At 36.5% G+C, this 20,605-nt stretch overlaps 1 protein-coding gene across 1 annotated transcript in view; it reads right to left on the bottom strand.

The window, feature by feature from the left end:
* KNDC1 (kinase non-catalytic C-lobe domain containing 1) overlaps window positions 1-20,605 on the bottom strand; it is a 60,827-nt gene that overhangs the window by 35,214 nt on the left and 5,008 nt on the right. The window contains exons 3-6 of the mRNA XM_030453427.1: window positions 18,268-18,326; window positions 3,720-3,866; window positions 1,482-1,599; window positions 115-1,136 (exon numbers count right to left, since the gene is read on the bottom strand). Coding sequence (XP_030309287.1) covers window positions 115-1,136; window positions 1,482-1,599; window positions 3,720-3,866; window positions 18,268-18,326 — 1,346 coding nt within the window. The remainder of the gene's footprint in view (window positions 1-114; window positions 1,137-1,481; window positions 1,600-3,719; window positions 3,867-18,267; window positions 18,327-20,605) is intronic.

The following is a 20,605-nucleotide window of genomic DNA, read 5'->3' on the forward strand; positions in this document are numbered from 1 at the left end:
ATTTTCAGAATGCTAGAGGGAGCAACAGGGGAAGCAATCATAAGGTACTTAAGTCATTTCATCACCACATAAGTGACTACAGCAACTATATAATGAAGACTTTATTTTTACTACCTGCTCATTACTTTTGATTTCTGACCCTCTGCCTCCACAAAGATTATCTTCATTATTGTTTGCACTCATCACATCGCTGCTTAATTCTGGAGACCTTATCAGGTTTGATCCGTATCTGTTCCCACTGGGTGTTGATGTTAACACTGAAGCCATCTTGTTAAAATGTGGTACGGAATTTTCATTTGACCCTTGAAAAGTTCCAGAAGAGTCTTCCAGTGCCATGTAGTTGTCTAGTATATTTGCTCCAGCAATAGACTGATTTGGGCATTTTAGCATACTATGTGTATTTGGCATTTCAGAGGTAGCATCAGAACAGTCTTCTTTGTAACCAGATGAAGTAAAACCTATCTTTTTACCATTAATAAGTGACATATCCTCTTCTAGATTCAGGCCAGACACCTGTGTGCATACACACGGAGCTTCTAAATGAAGATCATTAACCTGGTGAGTCTTTGGTTCTATTTTTGGTGAACTATGAATAGCAAATGTATTAAGATTTCCCTTTGAAAAAGCAACCTCATTATTATTGTCTAGAGGTACTGAATCTTGTGTCAGCACGTGATTTTTCCTAGCTTGTGGTCCAGTGTTGGTTACAGAGGTAAAAAAGTTATTTGTATCTGCAGGTTCAAGTGGTAGCTTTGGAAAGGTTTTAATTTTTCTCAAAGAACCTTTCCTAAAAATGCCATCTCTCTCCAGGTCAAACCCACATGATCTTATATCCAAAGCAACACTAGCAAAACTATCAGTAGAGACTGCACATTTGTCGTCTTCTTTGCACTTTGTAGCTTGAGTTGCAAGTTGAGAATGTTGAGTTTTCTCACTATCCAAATCAATTTTCATTTCCTTTAAACCACTTTCTCTGCCAGTCACCACAGTAACTACAGAGGAGTCCTTATGACAGGTAGCTGTCTTATCTTCCACTGCAGACAAATCACCAGCTCTGCTGCTTTTCTCATTTGCATATATTTTAGATCCCAAACTTCTTTGACACATTCTTCCCTTCCACATGCTATCACAGGCATCTAGATACAAAAACAGTTGCTTATATTAAGTATGTATTTAAACCTTTTAATCTTTCTTCATATTGGTTTTGCTGCCACTGCTGTTACATAACTTCAGTATGTTACACAAATTCATTATTTCTGTAGAAATAACTTTTAATCATAAAAGACACTTTAAAAATACTAATTATGTTTATGAATTCTATGCCCCCCGCCTCCCCAGCCATAATGCACAAATATTTAATAATGACTTGTTGATACCTAGAAAGGAACATATAAAAGAAAAGTACACAAACATAGTAGCTAAAAATCATCGTATGTGAGGCAGTCTTGAAATTCTTGACTATTTGAATATTTTAAAGTTACCTTGAGAAGCACCAAATGATTCAATTGAAAGAACCCTTCTTCCAACAGCAGACAAACTTCGACAAATATTACTTGATGAAGCAATCTTCAATTTTTCATCACATAATGACAAAATGCTCTAGAGAAAATGAGTGTTAAATACTTATTTAATAATGAATAAATCTGTGAATTTTGACTAAAGTGAGTCATGTGAACTCTCACAGTACATCTGAATTTATACAATGCTGCACTGGAGGTCTCCATTGCGCTGTTCATTATACTGTGTGTTTCTATTATGTGGATGAATTAATTTCTTATTTTTATCATGGGCTATCATGAAATTATTTAATACAGTTCAGGTTCTAGCCTACAGTTAGAACATTAAGAACACTGATAAAAATTAATAATCTTAAATTTTATCCTTTCTGAATAACAACTAAACATTTAAAAAGATAGTGTTAATTACTTCTTAAACAGACAGTGACTCTCTTGAATTGAGCAACATAGGCAGGATGATGAATGCTTTTATGACATTAAAAGTAAATTCTTAATCTTTTAAAAGCTTCAAAATACAAACATCTAGAAAGCAATATTCCCAGTTAGAGAAAGCAATCATCATCAGATCACAAGTAGAACAGTGTTATGCATCTCTAATCTGTAGCCTGAGCATCATTTGATGGCATTAGCACTGGTTTCACACACAATTAATTAGACATTTACACATTTAAAAACCTGTCACTATGGGCAGGTAGTAGAAGAGAGCTCCCTCTCCAAATGCATCCCACTGTCTCCTCAGTAACTGTTCCTAGAGAAACACTGATGAAGCTTCATACAGCTCTGAGGAGTTGCTCTTACTTCCTCATTTCTCTGCTCAACTGCTTTTTGGCTATTGTGAGTAGAAGGAAGAAAATGGCTCCATTGCTTCACATATCAAATTGAAGGCAAAAAGAGGCAGGTATCCAGATGTGCTGGAATCCAGTGGAACTTGGAACAGTCTGTGGGGTTTTCCTTGATACAGCTCCCCCTCTGCTTTGCACCCAAGGAAGGGCCCAGTAGGAAAAGAGAACGGATAGTCACAAAGCGATCTCCATATACTACCCTAGACCAGCCTTGACCCACTGTATTTTTGGGCTAATATAAATAGTCAGCAATAACTTTTAGTGACTACAGACCAACTGGAGATCACAGGGAGTGCTATACAATCATTTTCCTGACTAAGCTCAAAAGCAGACAAATAGAAATACAGGAATTGAACAAATAGGCTTTATGTCAGCAACAGGCTCCTGCCTGGGCGGTCCTCAACCAGAGAACTCCTATTATCTACTTTAAAAGAATTCACTCCTCTATTGCAGGACACTTTCTGTTAAAGGTGCTTATAGGTATTATATGATTTAGTTCAGTAGACAGCACTATTCTGAAGCAGAAGAACTGAATCCAAGAGAAGTCACATTTGAACACCTTATTTTATGGTTACAGTTTAAAAAACTGCAAAAACAATGCATTAAAGCCAAAATTTCACACATCAAAGTCAAATAATACTATATAAGGTAACCAGCATTTGTAATGTAAATTCTTGGAACCTATCTTGAAAAATTCTATATGTCTTCAAACTCTTTGTAAAAATTGAAGGTGAAATCAGAGGCTAACTTGAAAAAAAATGCAAACCAAACAAAAATAGTTAATAAAATACTACTAAACATTTATGTATTTACAAACAAACTAGTTAGTAGCAATGCTTTGAATGTGCCAAGGAACATAGGTTTCCTGGGGCACATGGTGCTTTACAGACACGGTTTGGTGGTAAACTTGGCAGTGCTATGTTAACAGTTGGACTTGATCTTAAAGGTCTTTTCCAACTAAATTCTATGATTCTATGGCTCCCTCCATACCCTTCTTAAATGAAATCCAAACATCACTTGAGACACCATACAAATTTCACAGCATAATGCCAGTACTCTTACTTCTAATATTCTCTCTTGGTAAATTAAATATTCAGTGGGAAGAAACAGGTAATGAGAAAATCTAGATTCACAAATGTATTCCCTCAACCTTCTTAGACTACATCACTGTAAAGCACATACATCTGCTCTTCGGGTTGTATTTCCATTAAGGCAGGGATAAAGCAGAATTTCTGTTGAGTGTTGCTTTCTGGCAAAATCTGAGGATATTCCATTGAAAGACCGTCTCTCTATTAGTGAGTATTTACAGAAACATTTTTGTCACTTTTTTTAAAGAGAAAATTATGTAGGGCTGTTTTACCTCAATATCTGGCCTATTTTCAGGATTGTCTTCTTGCATTTGTTCCAGTAGAGTATGCAGATCTTGCCCAAATTCTGATTCTGTCTCAGGTTCTATTATGTATTCTATAGCTTCTTTCAACGTTGCACCCAAAGAATAGATGTGTGCCTGCATAAAGTTTAATAAAAAGGCATTGAACATGCTACTAATTCTCTCTCTTCTGTGCAAAAAGCTCCAAGATTAAAGGTGATCAGCTTACATTGTTTTAATTTTTAATTTACAAGTTAACAGTTTACTGGAAAGGCGGTTTAATTCAAACAGGAGGAACACAACGGTTTTCACTCCTTCTTTGGGGGACATGCTTGTTGCGAACATAAGAAATAACCCTGTGGGATCCAGCTAAAACTGGTTTTATTCCTCACCAATAATCAGTACTAAAATTGCTCATTGACTACAGTTAAATATAAAAACTCAGACCCTATGTGTGTACAAATAGTATTTCATTTAGAAGTAAGCTGGAACCCCAAAATAAAATTTCTCTTAGCAGGGACAAAAAAAAGATAAGTTTGACAAAAAAAATTATATATAGCAGTATTTTATAAGTGCTATCAAGTATAAGGAAAACCAGGAGAAAGAATACAGCATAATATCATTTGTCTCTGAAGACGCTTGGGAAACAATTTTAAGAAATACCACCTCTGCTTCTCTTAAAGCCTTCAACCTTGTGATGAGCTCCAACAAAAATGGACATGAGCCAACAGCTTTCTTCAATCTATTAATGCATTAGACTTGCTGTACAACACAGGCAGGTCTTAATTGTAGAAGTTTTATGCTTCTTAAAAAATAAGATTTTCATATCTGCTTTACTAATAATGGTAATTTACATACAGCTGGGAATTCAGTTGTACTGAACATTTCCCTCTGAGAATTAAAATACATAAATTAAACAAACAAACAAAACAACAAACAAAAAACCACCCTTATCAGATTTGTATGTAAATCCTGATTGCACTAATACATCTGTGTATTATTCACCTTAGAAAGAAGATTTACTCTAAGGTAAAAAGTAATTTTCTCCCTCCTCCCCCATTTTCTCATTAAGGTGTAGTATTATCTCTAAATTATAGGAAAGGGAGGGTATATTTTCCATACCTATGCATATATATTGCATATTTATTTCTTTTCTCAAGAGGCAGGGCACCTGCATGAAGGGGAGTGAAACATTACCCCACTGAGAAGCTGTGCATGAGTGTGAGTGTGCAGTTTGCACAGTTCCACTTCCTCACCCTCCTCAATGCCCTCTCCCAAACAAAGCAAGCATAAGCTAGCGATGACTGCTTGACTGATAGATCCAAAGTCTTAACTCACCGTTGGGACAAATCAAGATCAGGACGAAGGTCATAAAAAGAGACCTGAGCTAAAAACACAAGATCAAAAATATTTTTTGCTAAGCAGTAGTTTTAGTTGCAAGTTCTATACTTCACCAACAAGCTGAAGAGGAAATGGAAGACTTCTGTTTTGCTTTTGAAAATCTCAGAAGATCTCGGATGGGAACTGTTATGACTTTTATTTTGATTTAGCAGAAGAATAAATGCCATTCATCTATTCTGAGAGTAAGGGTTACTTCCTTCCCCTACCCTGCGCCTTCATCACATTGAGCTACTATAACCCAGTTACTGGCAGCAGCCCTATTGACCTACATTGTTGACAAGCTGGCAGTATTCTTTTTATGTGTGTAACATAAACCACATTAGATTGGCAAAGGGATATGAAACTATGAAGCCCCTAACAATAAATAATCCTCTAACAGACTCATGGGAAGACAGTTATTTCTTCAGGCTTTCCATAGTTACTGCTACCCACACCCACACCTTTCAGTTGCAGAAAATGAACTCCACCCCAGACTAGCTGAGCTACTCGCAAAGGAAGAACATCTCAGTAATAAATGTTTATAGGATGATGTTCTTACAGTCTTCAGAAGTTAACTTGCGATAAAACAGAGTAGGTATAAATTAACACCTTTCTAAGCCTACCCAAGACTGAAGGCAAGCAACTGAGTGGAAAAAATTATCTAGATTAATACTTCAGTAAGTTCCAATCTATGGAAAAACTAAACCAAAATTCCTTCTCCAACATCCAAGAATTTATGAAGATCATTTAAAGCCTTCTGCTTATTTGTTTTGTTTTGTCAGCAGATGGTTTACAAGCTTTGGAGCACTGAAAATTGAGATGACAAAGGCAGAATTCATTCCTCTACTCTGTTCCAGTGAGCTACCTCATTTTGCATTTCTCTATGGGCAATAACAGAAAACAACTGTTTAAAAAGAAAAAGGAAACAAACTTTAAAAAATAGAATACAACTAGCAAGCAATAGAGCAAGAGGAAATAGGCTCATGTTGTGTCAGGGGAGGCTTACGTTGGATAGTGGGAAAAATTTTATTTACTGAAAGGGTTGTCACCAGCACTAGAACAGGCTGCCCAAAAAAGTGGTTGAGCCACCATCCCTGGGGGTGTTTAAAAAAATGTGTAGATATGGTGCCCAGGGACATGGCTTAGTGGTGAAACAGGCAGTGTGCTAGGTTAACAGTTTGACTTGATAATCTTAAAGACCTTTTCCAACCAAAACAATTCTATTGTACTATGATCACTTTCAAGACAATCATTTAGACATTACTTGTATGCTTAAGCCTCTCCAAGAGATGTGTGGTTCCTCAGTATCTGATTTCATTTATAGAATGTAGTGTCTATTCCAAATAAACCATGCATAGGAATAAACAAGAGTTTATACAGCTTTCTCTCAGTAGAAATTTATAAGAAATAAGGTATTTCTTACAATACAGAAGAAAGCCTATTCAAATATGATCTCATTATATACAACTCAAATACCAAATCCATAAGCAGGACAGAAAGATGAGTAACTTTACTTTGCAGGAACAAAAAAAATTGCCTTTTTACAGATTTTCTTCATCCACATGAAGACAGAGGAACAGGAAGGACAGTGTAACAGTAACTTACACCACTTTTTCCAGTTAACAATTTGTCTTCACTCTGTAACTCATATCCCCTAGTCTGCCATCAAAAGCACAAGTCTTTGAAATGCAGTCAAGCTTCCAGTCCATTTTGCTGTTCTGTTTTCAAGAAGTTCACTGTGTCTTGTACATGGGAAAGGCCAGTTCCATACTGAATAATAAAGACTTTTCCTTGCACAGAAACCTATTCAGATGCTTCTTTCCTGTGACACTCAGGAAAACCAGCTTTGATGACAGACATTTCAGTCACTGAATCATAGAATGGTTAGAGTTGGAAGGGACCCTAAAGGCCATCCAGTTCCAACCTGCCTGCATGGGCAGGGACAACTCCCACTAGATCATATGGCTCAGAGCTCCATTGAACCTGGCCTTGAATGCTTCTGACTAGAGGACTATTGGACTGGAATACTTATCCTATGAAGACAGGCTGAGAGAGTTGAGGTCGTATAGCCCGGAAAAGTCTCCAGTGAGACCTTATAGCAACCTTACAGTACCTGGAGGGGGCCTACAGAAAAGCTAGAGAGGGACTTGCTAGAAGCGCATGTAGTGACACGACAAGGGGGAATGATTTCAACTTGAAAGAGCAGAGATTTAGAGTAGATATTAGGAAGAAGCTCTTTACTGTGAGGTTGGTGACACTGGAACTAGATCAGATTTCTCACAGCTCCATCCAACCTGGCCTTGAACACTCACAGTGATGGAGCTTCCACAGCTTCCCTGTTCCAGTGTCTCACCACCCTGACAGCAAAGAATTTCCTTGAATCTTTAACCTGAATCTCTTCTTTTCCAGTTAAAAACCATTACCCAGTCATCATGAATTGTAATTATTTCTTATCTCAAAACATTAATTGAGAAATTCAACATCTTTTACAGCTTGAAACTTTCTTTCATGCAAGTTCTCTTTCACCTTTCCCATCTCCCAGCTCCCCAAACACCACCACTACACTTCACAAGAAGAATGGAAAAGAAAATCCAGCTATTTAATTTCCTGAACTGTCAGTCAGTATGGTTAATGTGTAGGGTAGTCTAGTGTAACCCTAAGTCTCCTGTCTGAATTGGAGAAATGAGAAAGTGAGTTTGTGATCATCCACTAGGAGGGGCATTTCCCAAGTTTAGGCATCCAACCCTCAGCTTCTACTTACCACACAGTTTAGGCTTAGGAAGAAAATTTCACTTTCTGTGAAAGGATACCAAGATAGTAAACACAATAAATAAACCAAATCCACATGTATAAAGTAGCTAATGTTCGCTAGAAAGTATTTATTTCAATGAAAACACTCTTACAATTAAGCTGAAACTTTCTTAGTATGTTGCAAGGACAGTAACAAACAACATATAAGTTGTGTTCTTCTCCTGGAAGCCAAACAAAATATGGTATTGTATTTGATGTTAATAATTGTCTTAAAGACTTAGGACAAGTTATTTTCCTTAGTTTATAAAAAGCTTATTTGAAATCTAGTTAAGGAGAATACTTTTGCTTTATAGGAACTCTTGCATTATAAGATAGTATAATAGCTGATAAGTAGCATGCATTTCAAGAATCGTAGAATTTTCAGGGTTGGAAGGGACCTTTAAGATCATCTAGTTACAACACCTCCTGCCATGGGCAGAGACAAGAAAGATTAAAAAAACCTCAAATAACCACACACTAACACAAAACCAGCTCTTCACAGTTCCTAGAGACTTTTAAGTTAAAAGACTAAATGCAACTTAGTACAAAAAAAAAAAACTACACAGACCATTCCAGAAAAACTGCATTACAGTGCACTATCAGCCTTAAACAGAATGGAGGGAAAGGAAATCACATTAGGAATCCAGATCTCCAGAGTACATCTACTCTTAACTCAAAGTTAGCAAATGTAACAAGAATTGTAGGTAAAATCATAATTGTATGCATCGCTGGGAAGGCTGTCATGGAAATAATGGGCCCTTCAATGGGCCCTTTGTGGCAACACAAAGAAAAGATATTTGAGAAAAGTCACAAGTATGATTTGATGTCCCAAAAGTCTTCCTTTCAGCAACAGGCTAAGGGAGCTCATGTATTTCAGAGAAAAATATGAAGGTCATAATCATAAAAGTAGCTTCAAATCAAGATAACTTCTAATACTAGAATGGTTTCTAGACAAGAGGCATAACAAGACTCAAAATTAAAACAAAAAACAAAAAACAAAAAACAAAACCCCACAACAGCTAAAAATTCAAAAGGTGAGGATACTACATATTTTTAAAACGTTCAGGCTAAGAACTTGAAGCACTTACCAAGGAAGAGAACAGCTTCTGCCATCATGTTAAAATTTTATATTGTGAGTGAAATAAATGCAAAAAGGCTTCTGTCTGCTCCATTCAAAATTCACTTGGTTTGCTGCATGCCACTTTATGGCCACTTAACACTATAGGAAGTGAAATCAGAGAAGAGTAATGACCTGCTCCAGTTTTAAAATCTGCAAATCAAAAGATCAGCAGAGGAAGTAAAAGCTACAAGCCTATACAGAGAGTGCAATAGAGGCTCTGTTGTATTACTGCTTGACAGGGCTAAAGAACAAAGCTCCTATAGGAACTCATACTTGCATACACACTGTACATAAAAAAAGCTTACAAAATAATTTTTTAGTAGTGGTTGCATAAGCATTTAGCATAGAGCAATTACAAATAATGACCATTTATATTTTGTATTGAAATTTCACTGAATTTAGAAATGTAGGTCTTCAGCAGAAATGAAAAAGCCAGACCATAATAAAACTACAACTTTCTGTAAAATATTTCTGACTAAATTATATACTACAGAAATAGTATAAGAGAATTCTTGGTTTTGACATTAGTAGTTGACCCTTATTTTAGCCTTGCAGTTTCTTCTTTTTTCATTGAGGTTATCACACATATACAAATGCTTCCAGCCTTTCATAATTCAAAGCATCCAAGGAATCCATAAATGAATACTTCAGTGTTGTTATAAAACTCAAAATTTAAAACAAAAAATTCAAGCTACTGTTTGAGAAGATTACTACTGGGAGAAAACATTCAGTATCTACCTATGTTTTTTTCTATATACTCAATCTTTTTTGTATAAAGATAGTACATTATAAAGTCAGACAGTAACATATTTGAGTAACAAAATGAAAGGGAAATAGGCCTACTATTTTAATACTTCCCTTAATAACAAAGGGACTAAATGCTTTTTTGTGTAACTAATTACTGGAAAGCGCTCTATTATATATTAGCTTTTTATTCATTTGGCTCTTTGGATGTGCAGATAATTAGTCAGAATGTGCTAGAAGTACTAAATTACTATAGACTATTCACAAAACATATACTTTAACTTGAATTGGTAGCAAACCATAGAAAAACATTTTCATCCAAAGGTATACTTGCAGTTTGTCCCTTCTAACTACAGTAGCTACTTAGTTTTGTCTGAAAAAATCCTCCCCAAAAGAATTTTTTAAAAATAGGCACAAAATGCAGATATAGGTCACATTTTCTCAAATAATCCACTCGGAGCTAAAGTTTGCAGGTATTTGCCTTTTAATTTCCCTAACAACTAAGTGAAAGCTTTGAAGTTTTAATATGTCTTTATGTGAATGTGAACAGTTTATATCACAAAACACAAGCAAGATTTCCTAGTCACAGTCATCTAAGAAGTAACCCTACAATAACATAAGATGTAAAATCTAAGTGCTCTTGGAAAGGGCATGTATCACATACTATGTCTGAATGTTCTCTAGTTCCTATGCTTTATTATGTTTTGGTTTCCTATACTCTGTATCATTCACTTTCTATGTAATACATCACTGTAATTTCACCATTTTTTAGCTATGGGCTTCTTGTCTGTAATGGTTCATGACAACTGTTTTATCTCCATGAATTTGTCTAAGGTCTATCTGCAACCTTTTTGCACCTTTGTTTTGCAGCAAGAATTTTCATAGCTTACTGCATAACAAAGAAGCACTTCCTCTTTCTTGGGTCCACCTGTGTTCATCTCATTGCTGCCACCTATTTCTTTATTTATGAGGGTTGGCAAATACTTACTCTATAGCTGCTGCTATGGCATGTTTCACAGATTTGCAGCTTGAGCTATAATGTCCTTCAGGGCATTCACTTCCAGGATAAAGAATACTACTCTAAGTTATTACTTCTTTTATGAATGCTGTTACACCCACTGATCCTAAAGGTCCTCCAACCAAATGGGTTAAAAAAATGAGCCAGCAATATGCACTTGCAGCCTAGAAAACCAACTGAATCCCAGGCTGCATCAACAAGAAATGTGACCAGTAGGTCAAGGGATGTGCTTCTCCCCCTCTATTCTTCTCTCAAGACCCCACCTGGAATACTGTGGCCAGTTCTGGAGCAGCATAAAACAGACATGGAGATGATGCAGTGAGTTGAGATGAGGGCCACAAAGATGACTAGAGGGCTGGAATACCTATCCTATGAAGATAGGCTGAGAGAGTTGAGGTTGTACAGTATGGAGAAGTCTCCAGAGAGACATTATAGCAGCCTTCCAGTACCTTCTGGAGACTACAGGAAAGCTGGAGAGGGACTTGTTAGAAGTGCATGTAGTAACAAGACAAGGGGTAACCTGAAAGAACACAGATTTAGATTAGGTATTAGGAAGAAATTCTTTACTATCAGGGTGGTGAGACACTGGAACAGGTTGCCCAGAGAAGCTGTGGATGCCTTCTTCCTGGAAGTGTTCCCAGGTGCAGGGGCTTTGATCATCCCTGCCCTTGCAGAGGGGTTGGAACTAGATATTAAGGTTCCTTCCAACACAAACCATTCTATTATTTGTGTTTTGATAGTTTTGGAAAAAAAATTCCTAGTGTTTCAGATTTTTGTAAGTTTTTCACATACTTTTTTACTTACTCCTAATCACCATCTTAGGCCGTTCTATATAGACCTCTGCAGTTCGTTTGTTTGTTTGAGATCCCCTTTGATAGGAGGTAGGAAAAAATATCACAATAAGTTTACAGCAGTCTCCATGCTACCTGAAAACACTTTATTTTAACAGCTGTATGTTTTGAGGCTGTTTGCCATTTCCCTGCTCTTGGCTCAAATAATGCTGCCTTACCTAATAGCCAAGTGAGGAAAGAATTTAAAACACAACATATTTTCCTGGAGCAGGTTAACTGTGCAGTCAGTCATTTCTCTTCTGAGGACATTTTTCTGCCCAAGAGACAGACTATTCCTTATAAAACCAGAAGTTATTCTGCGAAAAGTTGTTTCAGATTTAAAGGCAAAACTAAAAATATCAGCAATGTGCTCAAAAAGCCATCTATAAAAGGCCAATATGACAACTTTGCAAGGCCAACTTCAGTACTAAGCAACAAGCTGTAAGGCTTTTGAGGTAATGAAATTATAAACTAAAATATTCTATACATTATAAAAAAAAGAAAAAAGACTAAAAAAAAAAAAAAAGATCCCATTGGCCTCATATTCTTCCTTTGGTTAGCTCTTTATGTAAAGCAAGTAAAAGGTGACATTTGTTCAGTGTTAAGTTCCTGAGTGGAACCTCAATTGGGCTGATGATGTAAAACCAAGATCAGGAGGATTCAATTTCCTCCTGCATAGCACAGTAGAGGCATAGGTAACCAAATAAAAGTAATTTATTTTTGTCACTGAAGGAAAAGAGAGCCTTAAATAAGACTCAGAAGATAGGATGGTTTAGACTACAGGAGGATATAAAGTTACCGTTTGCTGATGACAAGCCTTGCTGCTGTTAGAATTAGTCTCAAGAGGAGGCTACATGAAATTAAGGGAAACAGAAGTCAAGAAAAAAGCCACTAGCTGTTTCAAAAGACTTCTCTCATCAGACAAAAACAAAACAAAAAAACCCGCTAGGAGAATGTCTAAAAAGTCTTTTTTCCTCCCACACTGAGAGCTAAAGAATAAAACAGTAGAGAAAATCTCTCTGCATTCAAAGCTACTACTTTAAAAGATCAGGGAAGTGGCAAAGGCAAGATGTCCTTTATACCTTCTGCTGTTTTGATTTGGAGCAAAGATGAAGGCTTTCATACTTAGAGAAGGACCAACAGCTGAGACCTGAGCACACTAGCTCAGCAACGATCAGCTATTGAGAAATAGCTCCTATTGCAGCACCAAACTGTCAGCTCAGTTTTCTTTGTAGGACCAACATATATAGTTATATCCTGAACCTTTCTTTCTTCATGTGTTCTCTAGAACAGTAGGTTTCATTTGGCAATTCAACCCATGAATTGGCACACATAAAATATTAGTAGGTATATTGTATATATCAATCCAACTCCTTTGGCACATTTCATAGGAATAAGATATGAACCTTAACTATTTTTGTTTGAAAACTAAAAGTAATACATTTAGTTTATCTAGTTATACCACTTTGTGTAGAATTTTTAATTTTTAAGGTTGTTGAAATACTTGGGACTTGTTTTTTGTAACATAAATCAACTATAACCCACTGAGAGCTGCAAGTCAACAGCTGTCACATTCTAGCAGAGACACAAGTAGGTTCTGATTTTTTCCCAGATGAGAGATCAGCATATGCCATTCCTGCTGTGACAGCAGAAAGCAGGAACAAGTTCTAGATAAGAAAACAGACAGAAGTATGATTTTCACTTTCTTCCCATTCTCCATCCTAAATTTCCTGCTTCTCCAAGGTAGTATTCAATTCTGTATAATTTTTTCAGTTTACTTTTGAAAGGTTTTAATCCTGTTGCATACTGAGGTTTCTGAAACTGCATTCTACTCCCTGATGAATGGAAGAAGTCATTGAACAGAAGCATTATCCATCTGCTTTAGATATAAAAAAAATAATAGGCAGACAAGAGTGAAAGTTCACTGATTTCCATTACAGAGGTTCACTAGAACAAGCTAAACTGAATAGCCACGTTATTAAAAGATTATAAATATGAGTTCACACATGGCAGACATCGGTCCTTGATCTCACTGAAAGCTTGGATCTTAGAAATGTGGGGTTCTACATAAATGAACCTCTGTGTCAGACTCAACAGCACTTTTGTGATGCAGACAAATAGCCATTTGAAAATGGTTTGAGACAGATGCTGTTTTTAACCTGAGGCAAACTTGCATTGTAGTGCTAGAAATAAGGCTATTAACCAGCTCTCCAACATTGAACTATTCCTGTCAGACATCCCATTGGTCAAATTTCACAAGTCTAGTACTGTACTGCCCAGGGCAAGAAAATTAAATAGAAAACATTTTCATCAGGAAAAGGTTAAAACTCTTCCTTATGAAAGGGAATCAAGAGTCAGTATTAGTTTATACAGAAAATGAATTGTTTGATAAACTCAGTAGAGTCAAGCAGGCAAATTTCAAAAGTTTTTGCATTGTGGTGTCAATGTTATTCTAGAACACAAAAATCCACATTCTGAACTGCTGTCTACAGTAACAAATATTGAAAAATTAGAGGCTACTCTGTATACTCAAGATGTTACTAGCTGATTTCTAGTTCAAGATTCAGTAAGAACAAAAGAAGTGGTCAGTACTTGCTATAGTAAATACCAACATGCCTTCCAGTACAGGAGCAGCGGAAAGTGAGATTTTTCCATCAGTGCAGGTAAGTAACAGCTTCAGTCATCAGAAAGCTATTAGTGAGCACAGTTATATCACATACCTGCATTAAGAATAGAAGGGAACATAATAATAATAATAATAAAGAATATAATATAAACATAAGGAAAAACTTTTTCACTGTCAGGGTGACAGAGCACTGGAACAGGCTGCCCAGTGGGGTTGTGGAATCTCCTTCTCTGGAGACATTCAAAACCTGCATGGACACCTTCCTTTGTGACCTGCTGTAAGTGACCCTGCTATGGCAGGGGGGTTGGACTCAATGATCTTTTGAGGTCTCTTCCAGCCCCTAACTTTTTGTGATTTCTGTGGTAAGTGTATTGTATAAAAATTCACCTTTTATTTGGAGTTACAGCATAGATCAAAAGTCTAAATTTTCTCTCCTGCTTCCCTCTCTCTCTGCAGCACTAATCCTTAACACTGCAGTTACTAGGGCACAATAGTAAAAGAAAACTGTAAGGAGAAAGCAAAGTTACAGCAAAAAAAAAAAAGAGACCTAGGAGATTCTCTATTTCAGTCCAATGCTGTCCTAAAGTCCACGAATACCTGCCTGCCTATTTTGCTCTTCCATTGTGACAAACACATCACCAGCAGGAGGGTGTAACACAACTACCTGTTGAATGCTGTCCCACCCATGTAGCAACACAGTAATTTCAAGGTCTCTTCAGACCCTCAAAAACCTGCAATTTGTCCTTCAACACCACAGGTTTAAACTGTGGCAGCACTAAAGAAGTCACCGTTTGGAAAGCTCAGCCATGCTTCAATGCTGCTACCAAAAGCCCCTTTCCTTCTTAACATCTTTCTAAAAAGGCTGTTCTAATACCTGACACTGAAGCTGACAATCAAGGGCTGTTTTTTTACCTTCGTACTCCCAACAGTAGCCAAAGTTAGTGGTATTGTTCCCACTTTACAAATGAAAAGCAGGTCAGGAAGCAAATCACAAGTTTTAAACCATGAAAAATAAGTTACTTTTCAGTCCTGTATTTGGGCAAAGCTTTAAAACTCTAAATTTGAAATTTCAACCAAAATCTGAAATTTTTAATAGTGTAGTTGCAGACACCAGGACAGTAATGCATTTCAATTTGTTTCCTGTGTCTATTACCCTTGTGTGCTTTTGAGTGCCAGCTAAATTTAGAAACTAATTAGACTGGAGTCACAATTCCATTAGAGGTCTGGATCAGTAATTCACCATGCAGGAAACAAAACAGCTCTTGTTGAAATAATTGTATCTTTATTTGAAGGATTTTTAAAAAAGAGTTTAAAGAGGAAGAAGTCATCCAGTAGCTATACAGACCTCATTGTGTGCTTCCATTTAAGAAGTCACAAAGTAAGTCATGCTCAAATCAAGCAAAATCTTTGCCTCACATAAGTATTTTAAATCAGTTGAGTTTTGCCACTGCAGTAATGGCTATCAAATATAATCCTGAACATAATTGGTAGTTTCAATACTAACTTTTTTCTTTATATTGAAATTGGACAGTTTAAATTCAAACACTACTCTCCATTGTTCTCAAACATGCATACTAAGTAGCTGCAGAAACACTCCTTCAACAAAGAACAACTGAATAAAGGTCATTACCAAGGAAGAAACAAGAAGTAACACAAGAGGTCTGACACCCTTGCAAAAAGAGCAGCTGATTGGTATAGTACAAGAAATCTTTTAATACTGAGAAAGCACAAGGGCCCAGGGTTTCCTCTGAGAGATGCATATAAATACATTCCATTCTGCTGTTGCACACTGGGAGGTTACAGCTAGGGGTGAGGGAACTGAAAAATATCGATTCCTTTGAAAAAGAGAAAAACTTGAACTACTGGTACCAAGAAGGAAATAGCTGACCTGAAAACATTACAAAATTATAAAACCATTCTAACAAGTACATAAGGATTAACCAACCCACTGTAGGTCTTAAACTGCAAAAGCAAAAGCAAGCAGAGGTCAGTGTGGAAGAATCTGATCTGGTACTAAAGTACTTAAGATTCAACCAAACTCTACAGGTGGTACAACGTAAAACTTTGGAAGTTCTAAAAATACTCAGAATTCCGTAGCTGTCTGGCAAAATGCACACAAATCCCACTACATTTCACCTCTGCTTCAATGCAAGGGAAAGCCCTAATTTAAGTCTTGTGTCCTGCTCTAGGATGGTCAATGAGAAGCAGATGAGGTAACAGGACTGCCGAAGTACTGATTTCCCTGCTTTGCAAGTCTCCTCAACCTGCTAGATAAAGAAACAGGAGTATGGACAGAAAGGTGTGCATACAGCCCTTACCCCACTTCACAATAGACATGGCAGAGCGTCTTGACTTTCTTCCATACAAATGAATAACTTCATGTATCTTAAATAACCTTTGCAAAAAAAGTAAAAGGGTCAAAGTTTCAGTGACTCTACCAATTGCTGCTTGCGCTGTGCTTGGTATTGGGATTCTGTACAGACTGTACAGATTCTGTACACAGACAAGTTTTACACAAGAGGGATACAATGGTCTTGTCTACCAGATAGATCTAAAATTTCATGTCACTTTATATTCTCACACTGTTATCAAATCCCCATTTCACCTTGTCTCATCCCCTTGGTCTTTGAACCTTTAAGTGAGAATCTGACCTCCAGGTCAGACCCCCAGGTCTTTGAACCTCTATTTGCTATATGCATAAGTATTCAGCAGCTCCTAGAGAGAAATGCAAGTCTGTCAGAGGAGCAGATAATTCCACAAATCTCCAACATGTTTCTGTGTCAAGTCTTGAAGCTTGTTAAGGGACAACAAATGGAGAACATATTTATCCCATCTCCTAAGTCCAGCTTCAGGAGGATAACAGAAACAATGGAGCAAAAAAATAGTCACCTTCGAGTGATTTTTAGGACTTGCTTTCCTCAGCCACTTCTGAATATAAAAACTAGTGGAGCTGCCATGTTTACATGCAATACTGGTCACCTCATATCCACCCCCCATCTGCACTGGCCCCAGGTTCCCAAACAGACTGGCAAAAAACAGCCTGGGGGTTGGGAAAAGAGTAAGCACTAAATCACTAGAGCTCTGCTGGCTATATAACTACATTAACATCACATAAGAGGGAGAAATGTTGTGCCTCCAACCTTCAAAGACTCTACTGCTTCCTATCCTACAATACTATTCTTCCTGCCTTAGCATTCTCATCTTATTTGTAGTACTGCACTAAGGTTCACTTACCCTTCCCTCTGTGCCTCCTCTGAGGAAATATAGAGCACTATAAACATCAATATGAAGGCTATAACTTAAAAAGTAAGAAGTATTAGTATTTAACTATAAAACCCACTTTAACTATAAAAACCCAATATTTTTTATACCTTGATTAGAACACATTGCTAATTAAAGCATTTGCATAATTTAAGAATATAGGCCAGGAAAAAAAAAAGTATTAAAAAAAGAAGATATTAAGCAGGCAAGCACTCCTGCTACATGCAATGAGCTGGTTGACTTGAAAAGCTAATGAATTAGCATAAACAATTTAAACCTAATTTAATTTAACAGTGTAGAGCATTTGAGCATTGCAAAGCAACAGTCATTTGTTTCTTCATTAAATTAAAGATAAAATTGCTGATTACCCTTTCATGAATTACTTTATTGAACAGGATGGCAAACAGATTTGATATTTAGCCATAAAGGTTCATGGCTAGTCCCCAAACAAGAAAATGTAACAACCGAAGGATACCAGTACACGTAATACATATAAGCTGTGGTTTAGGGCAACACATCATTCAACCAAAATAGATTCTCACATTTTTACCAGTTAGTGAACAAATGCTTATCCAGAAAATTAATAAAGCATTTTAAATTTACTTTTTAATTTCACAAAACATATCTAAACAGGACAATTTACTATTCAAATTCTTTAAATGTATTAAAATTATACATTGATAATTCAGAGCATTAGGCACTGCCAGAAGTACTAAAAAGATTAAATGATTAAATCCCCCTCTGTTACACTGATAAACATACAAACTTGCCTCAAAAGTGTTACCGGTGATATCGAATTCTGGTGGAACAAAGGCACCTTCTGGGTCATCTTTGAAAGCAAAGGGCAACATATTAGAATAGCAATTAGTAGTCTTGCTTGTTTAAAAAAACCCCACAATTACGATACAAACAATACATTCATATCTGATAAGAAAGAAGCTATGTATATACCAGTAATTTTATACAAAAAAATTTTTATTTCTGTTCCTAGTACTGCAAGTAAAATAAATTGTTAATTTCAAGCTTTCTGTAAGAAAATATCATGCTTTTCCCACTATGAAATAAAACAGACCAAAAAACGCCAAAGAAATCCATTTACCATGCCTATACACTCCTTGCCTTCAGACATCTATGTTTGAACCAAGCTATAATCTAGCTGGTGTGGCTTTCAGGAATGATTTGATTCATGGGACATTGCCAGTCACTATTTTCCACTGCAGACCTGGGGCTTAAGGGTTCAAACAGCAAAAACAACCTGACCAGTTAATTGTCTCTTCATCTACAGGACAGTTTAGAACCTTGACCTTCCTGCTTAGTTTGTTTTAATTGTGATTAAAGAGTTGAGGAAGCACATTCCCCACCACTGTGTTTCTTATCAGAGAGCTGAGCTGAGCAGCAGCCACTTCCAAGTGAAGAAATCTAAGGAAGAGAGAGGAGTATTATCTGAGGGTAGCCCAACGTTGCTGCTGCATGCAAAGATGCATATAGTATCACATGTACTCAGGGGATTAAAAAGTAACTGGTTAAAAACCTACTCTTCATGTACCTATTCAACTTGCATAGTCTGCCTTAAGGAAAAAAGTATGCTCATAGGCATAACATACTTATCATAGCTTTAGCTTTAATAAAACACTTGTGCCTGTATTCTAGAAACGAAATGAAAACCTTATTTCTTGTGAAGATACTAAACACTGTTATACAGTAAAAAGGACTAAAGAGGACTCTTTTTTTACATAATCATCTATTTCAGCTACTTGGTACAGCTGACTATCGAGATGCCACACTTCACAATGTTCCTAATTCTACTTTCCGACTGAAAAAGCGGGGCACGCAACTAACTGCATTCCCTTCACACCACATTTTTTCCTGATATTTAGGGGAATGAGAAGGGTAAGTAATGGACAGAGATGGTTTCTCCTTCCTTCTCCCCTCACACCCTGACTACTGCTCCTTCTTTTCATCTCCCCACTACCTTTTCCCTTTCTTTCAATGGAATGCTTCAAAGGCTATACAAGCATGTAATTTTTATCACTGGTAAAGCTCACTGTATTCTCTTAATATAATGTTTACAATGGAAATTTGTCTGATTTCAGGAGACAGGAAAATATCAGAGCCTTTGGCAGATCATCCTATTCCATGTTTGTCACTTTAGCACCACAGAACCTGCAGGAAGCAGAACTCGCTGTTAAAGCAGAGGTGACAGGCTGTTCATTTTCTTTCACTGGCAAACAAATCCCGAGTTTATAATTTTCTCCTGGATGAATAAATCCATAGGCATCAACTATAGGTCAGCTAAAAGGACACCCTCCTCCAGTGCCTGTCTTACAAACTGTATTTTAACCAAAAACTAAGAAGATCTGAGGGAAACAGGAAGAGAGTCAGTGTGTGGAAGAAACAGAACATATACATAAGTTGCTGCATTCCTAAGAAAAACACAACTTGCTTTAAAGAGAACTACGGAAAAGTCTCTTCCTCAGAGACTAGAATGACTTCAGGGAACAAACTCTTTGTGCATTTGCTTTGCACAGGAATTTACTATCCCATATTTTAAGCACTTGAATATGGCAAATTTCTGGATCAATTGTTTGCCAGCTGTTTAGTAACATCAAAACATTTAAGAAAATACTGTTTTTTCTCTCCAGGATGCAAAACAAGGACCTTAGTTGTGGGGCATTTTTCATCTGCTAGATTTATTCTCTTCAACAACTCTTTCATATACCTTTATGAATACAGAGTTTTCATTTAATTTCAAGTTATAAAAAGGCCCTTAAAGAAAAGGAAATTGATTTCACATAACACTATTAAGATAGAACTAAAATTTGACTCAAATATATTTGAGTTATTTAAGCACAAAACAAATAGCACAATTGTGAGGATATATTTTCATCTTTACTAATTACACTTCATGATGTTACATGCTTATTTGAAATACTACCTTAATTCTAAAGAAAGCAACAAATATTCATTTATTGCAAAGTTACCTTACTATATATTTTCTAAATACTGTGATATAGATTTTTGACTAAAAGAATAAACACTTACTGTGGCATAGATTTAAAAATCAATTAGATTAAACAAAACAACAAAAATGTGAATAAGATCTTGTTT

This window comes from Calypte anna, chromosome 6 (genome assembly GCF_003957555.1).
Source record: "Calypte anna isolate BGI_N300 chromosome 6, bCalAnn1_v1.p, whole genome shotgun sequence".
Lineage (NCBI taxonomy): Eukaryota > Metazoa > Chordata > Aves > Apodiformes > Trochilidae > Calypte > Calypte anna.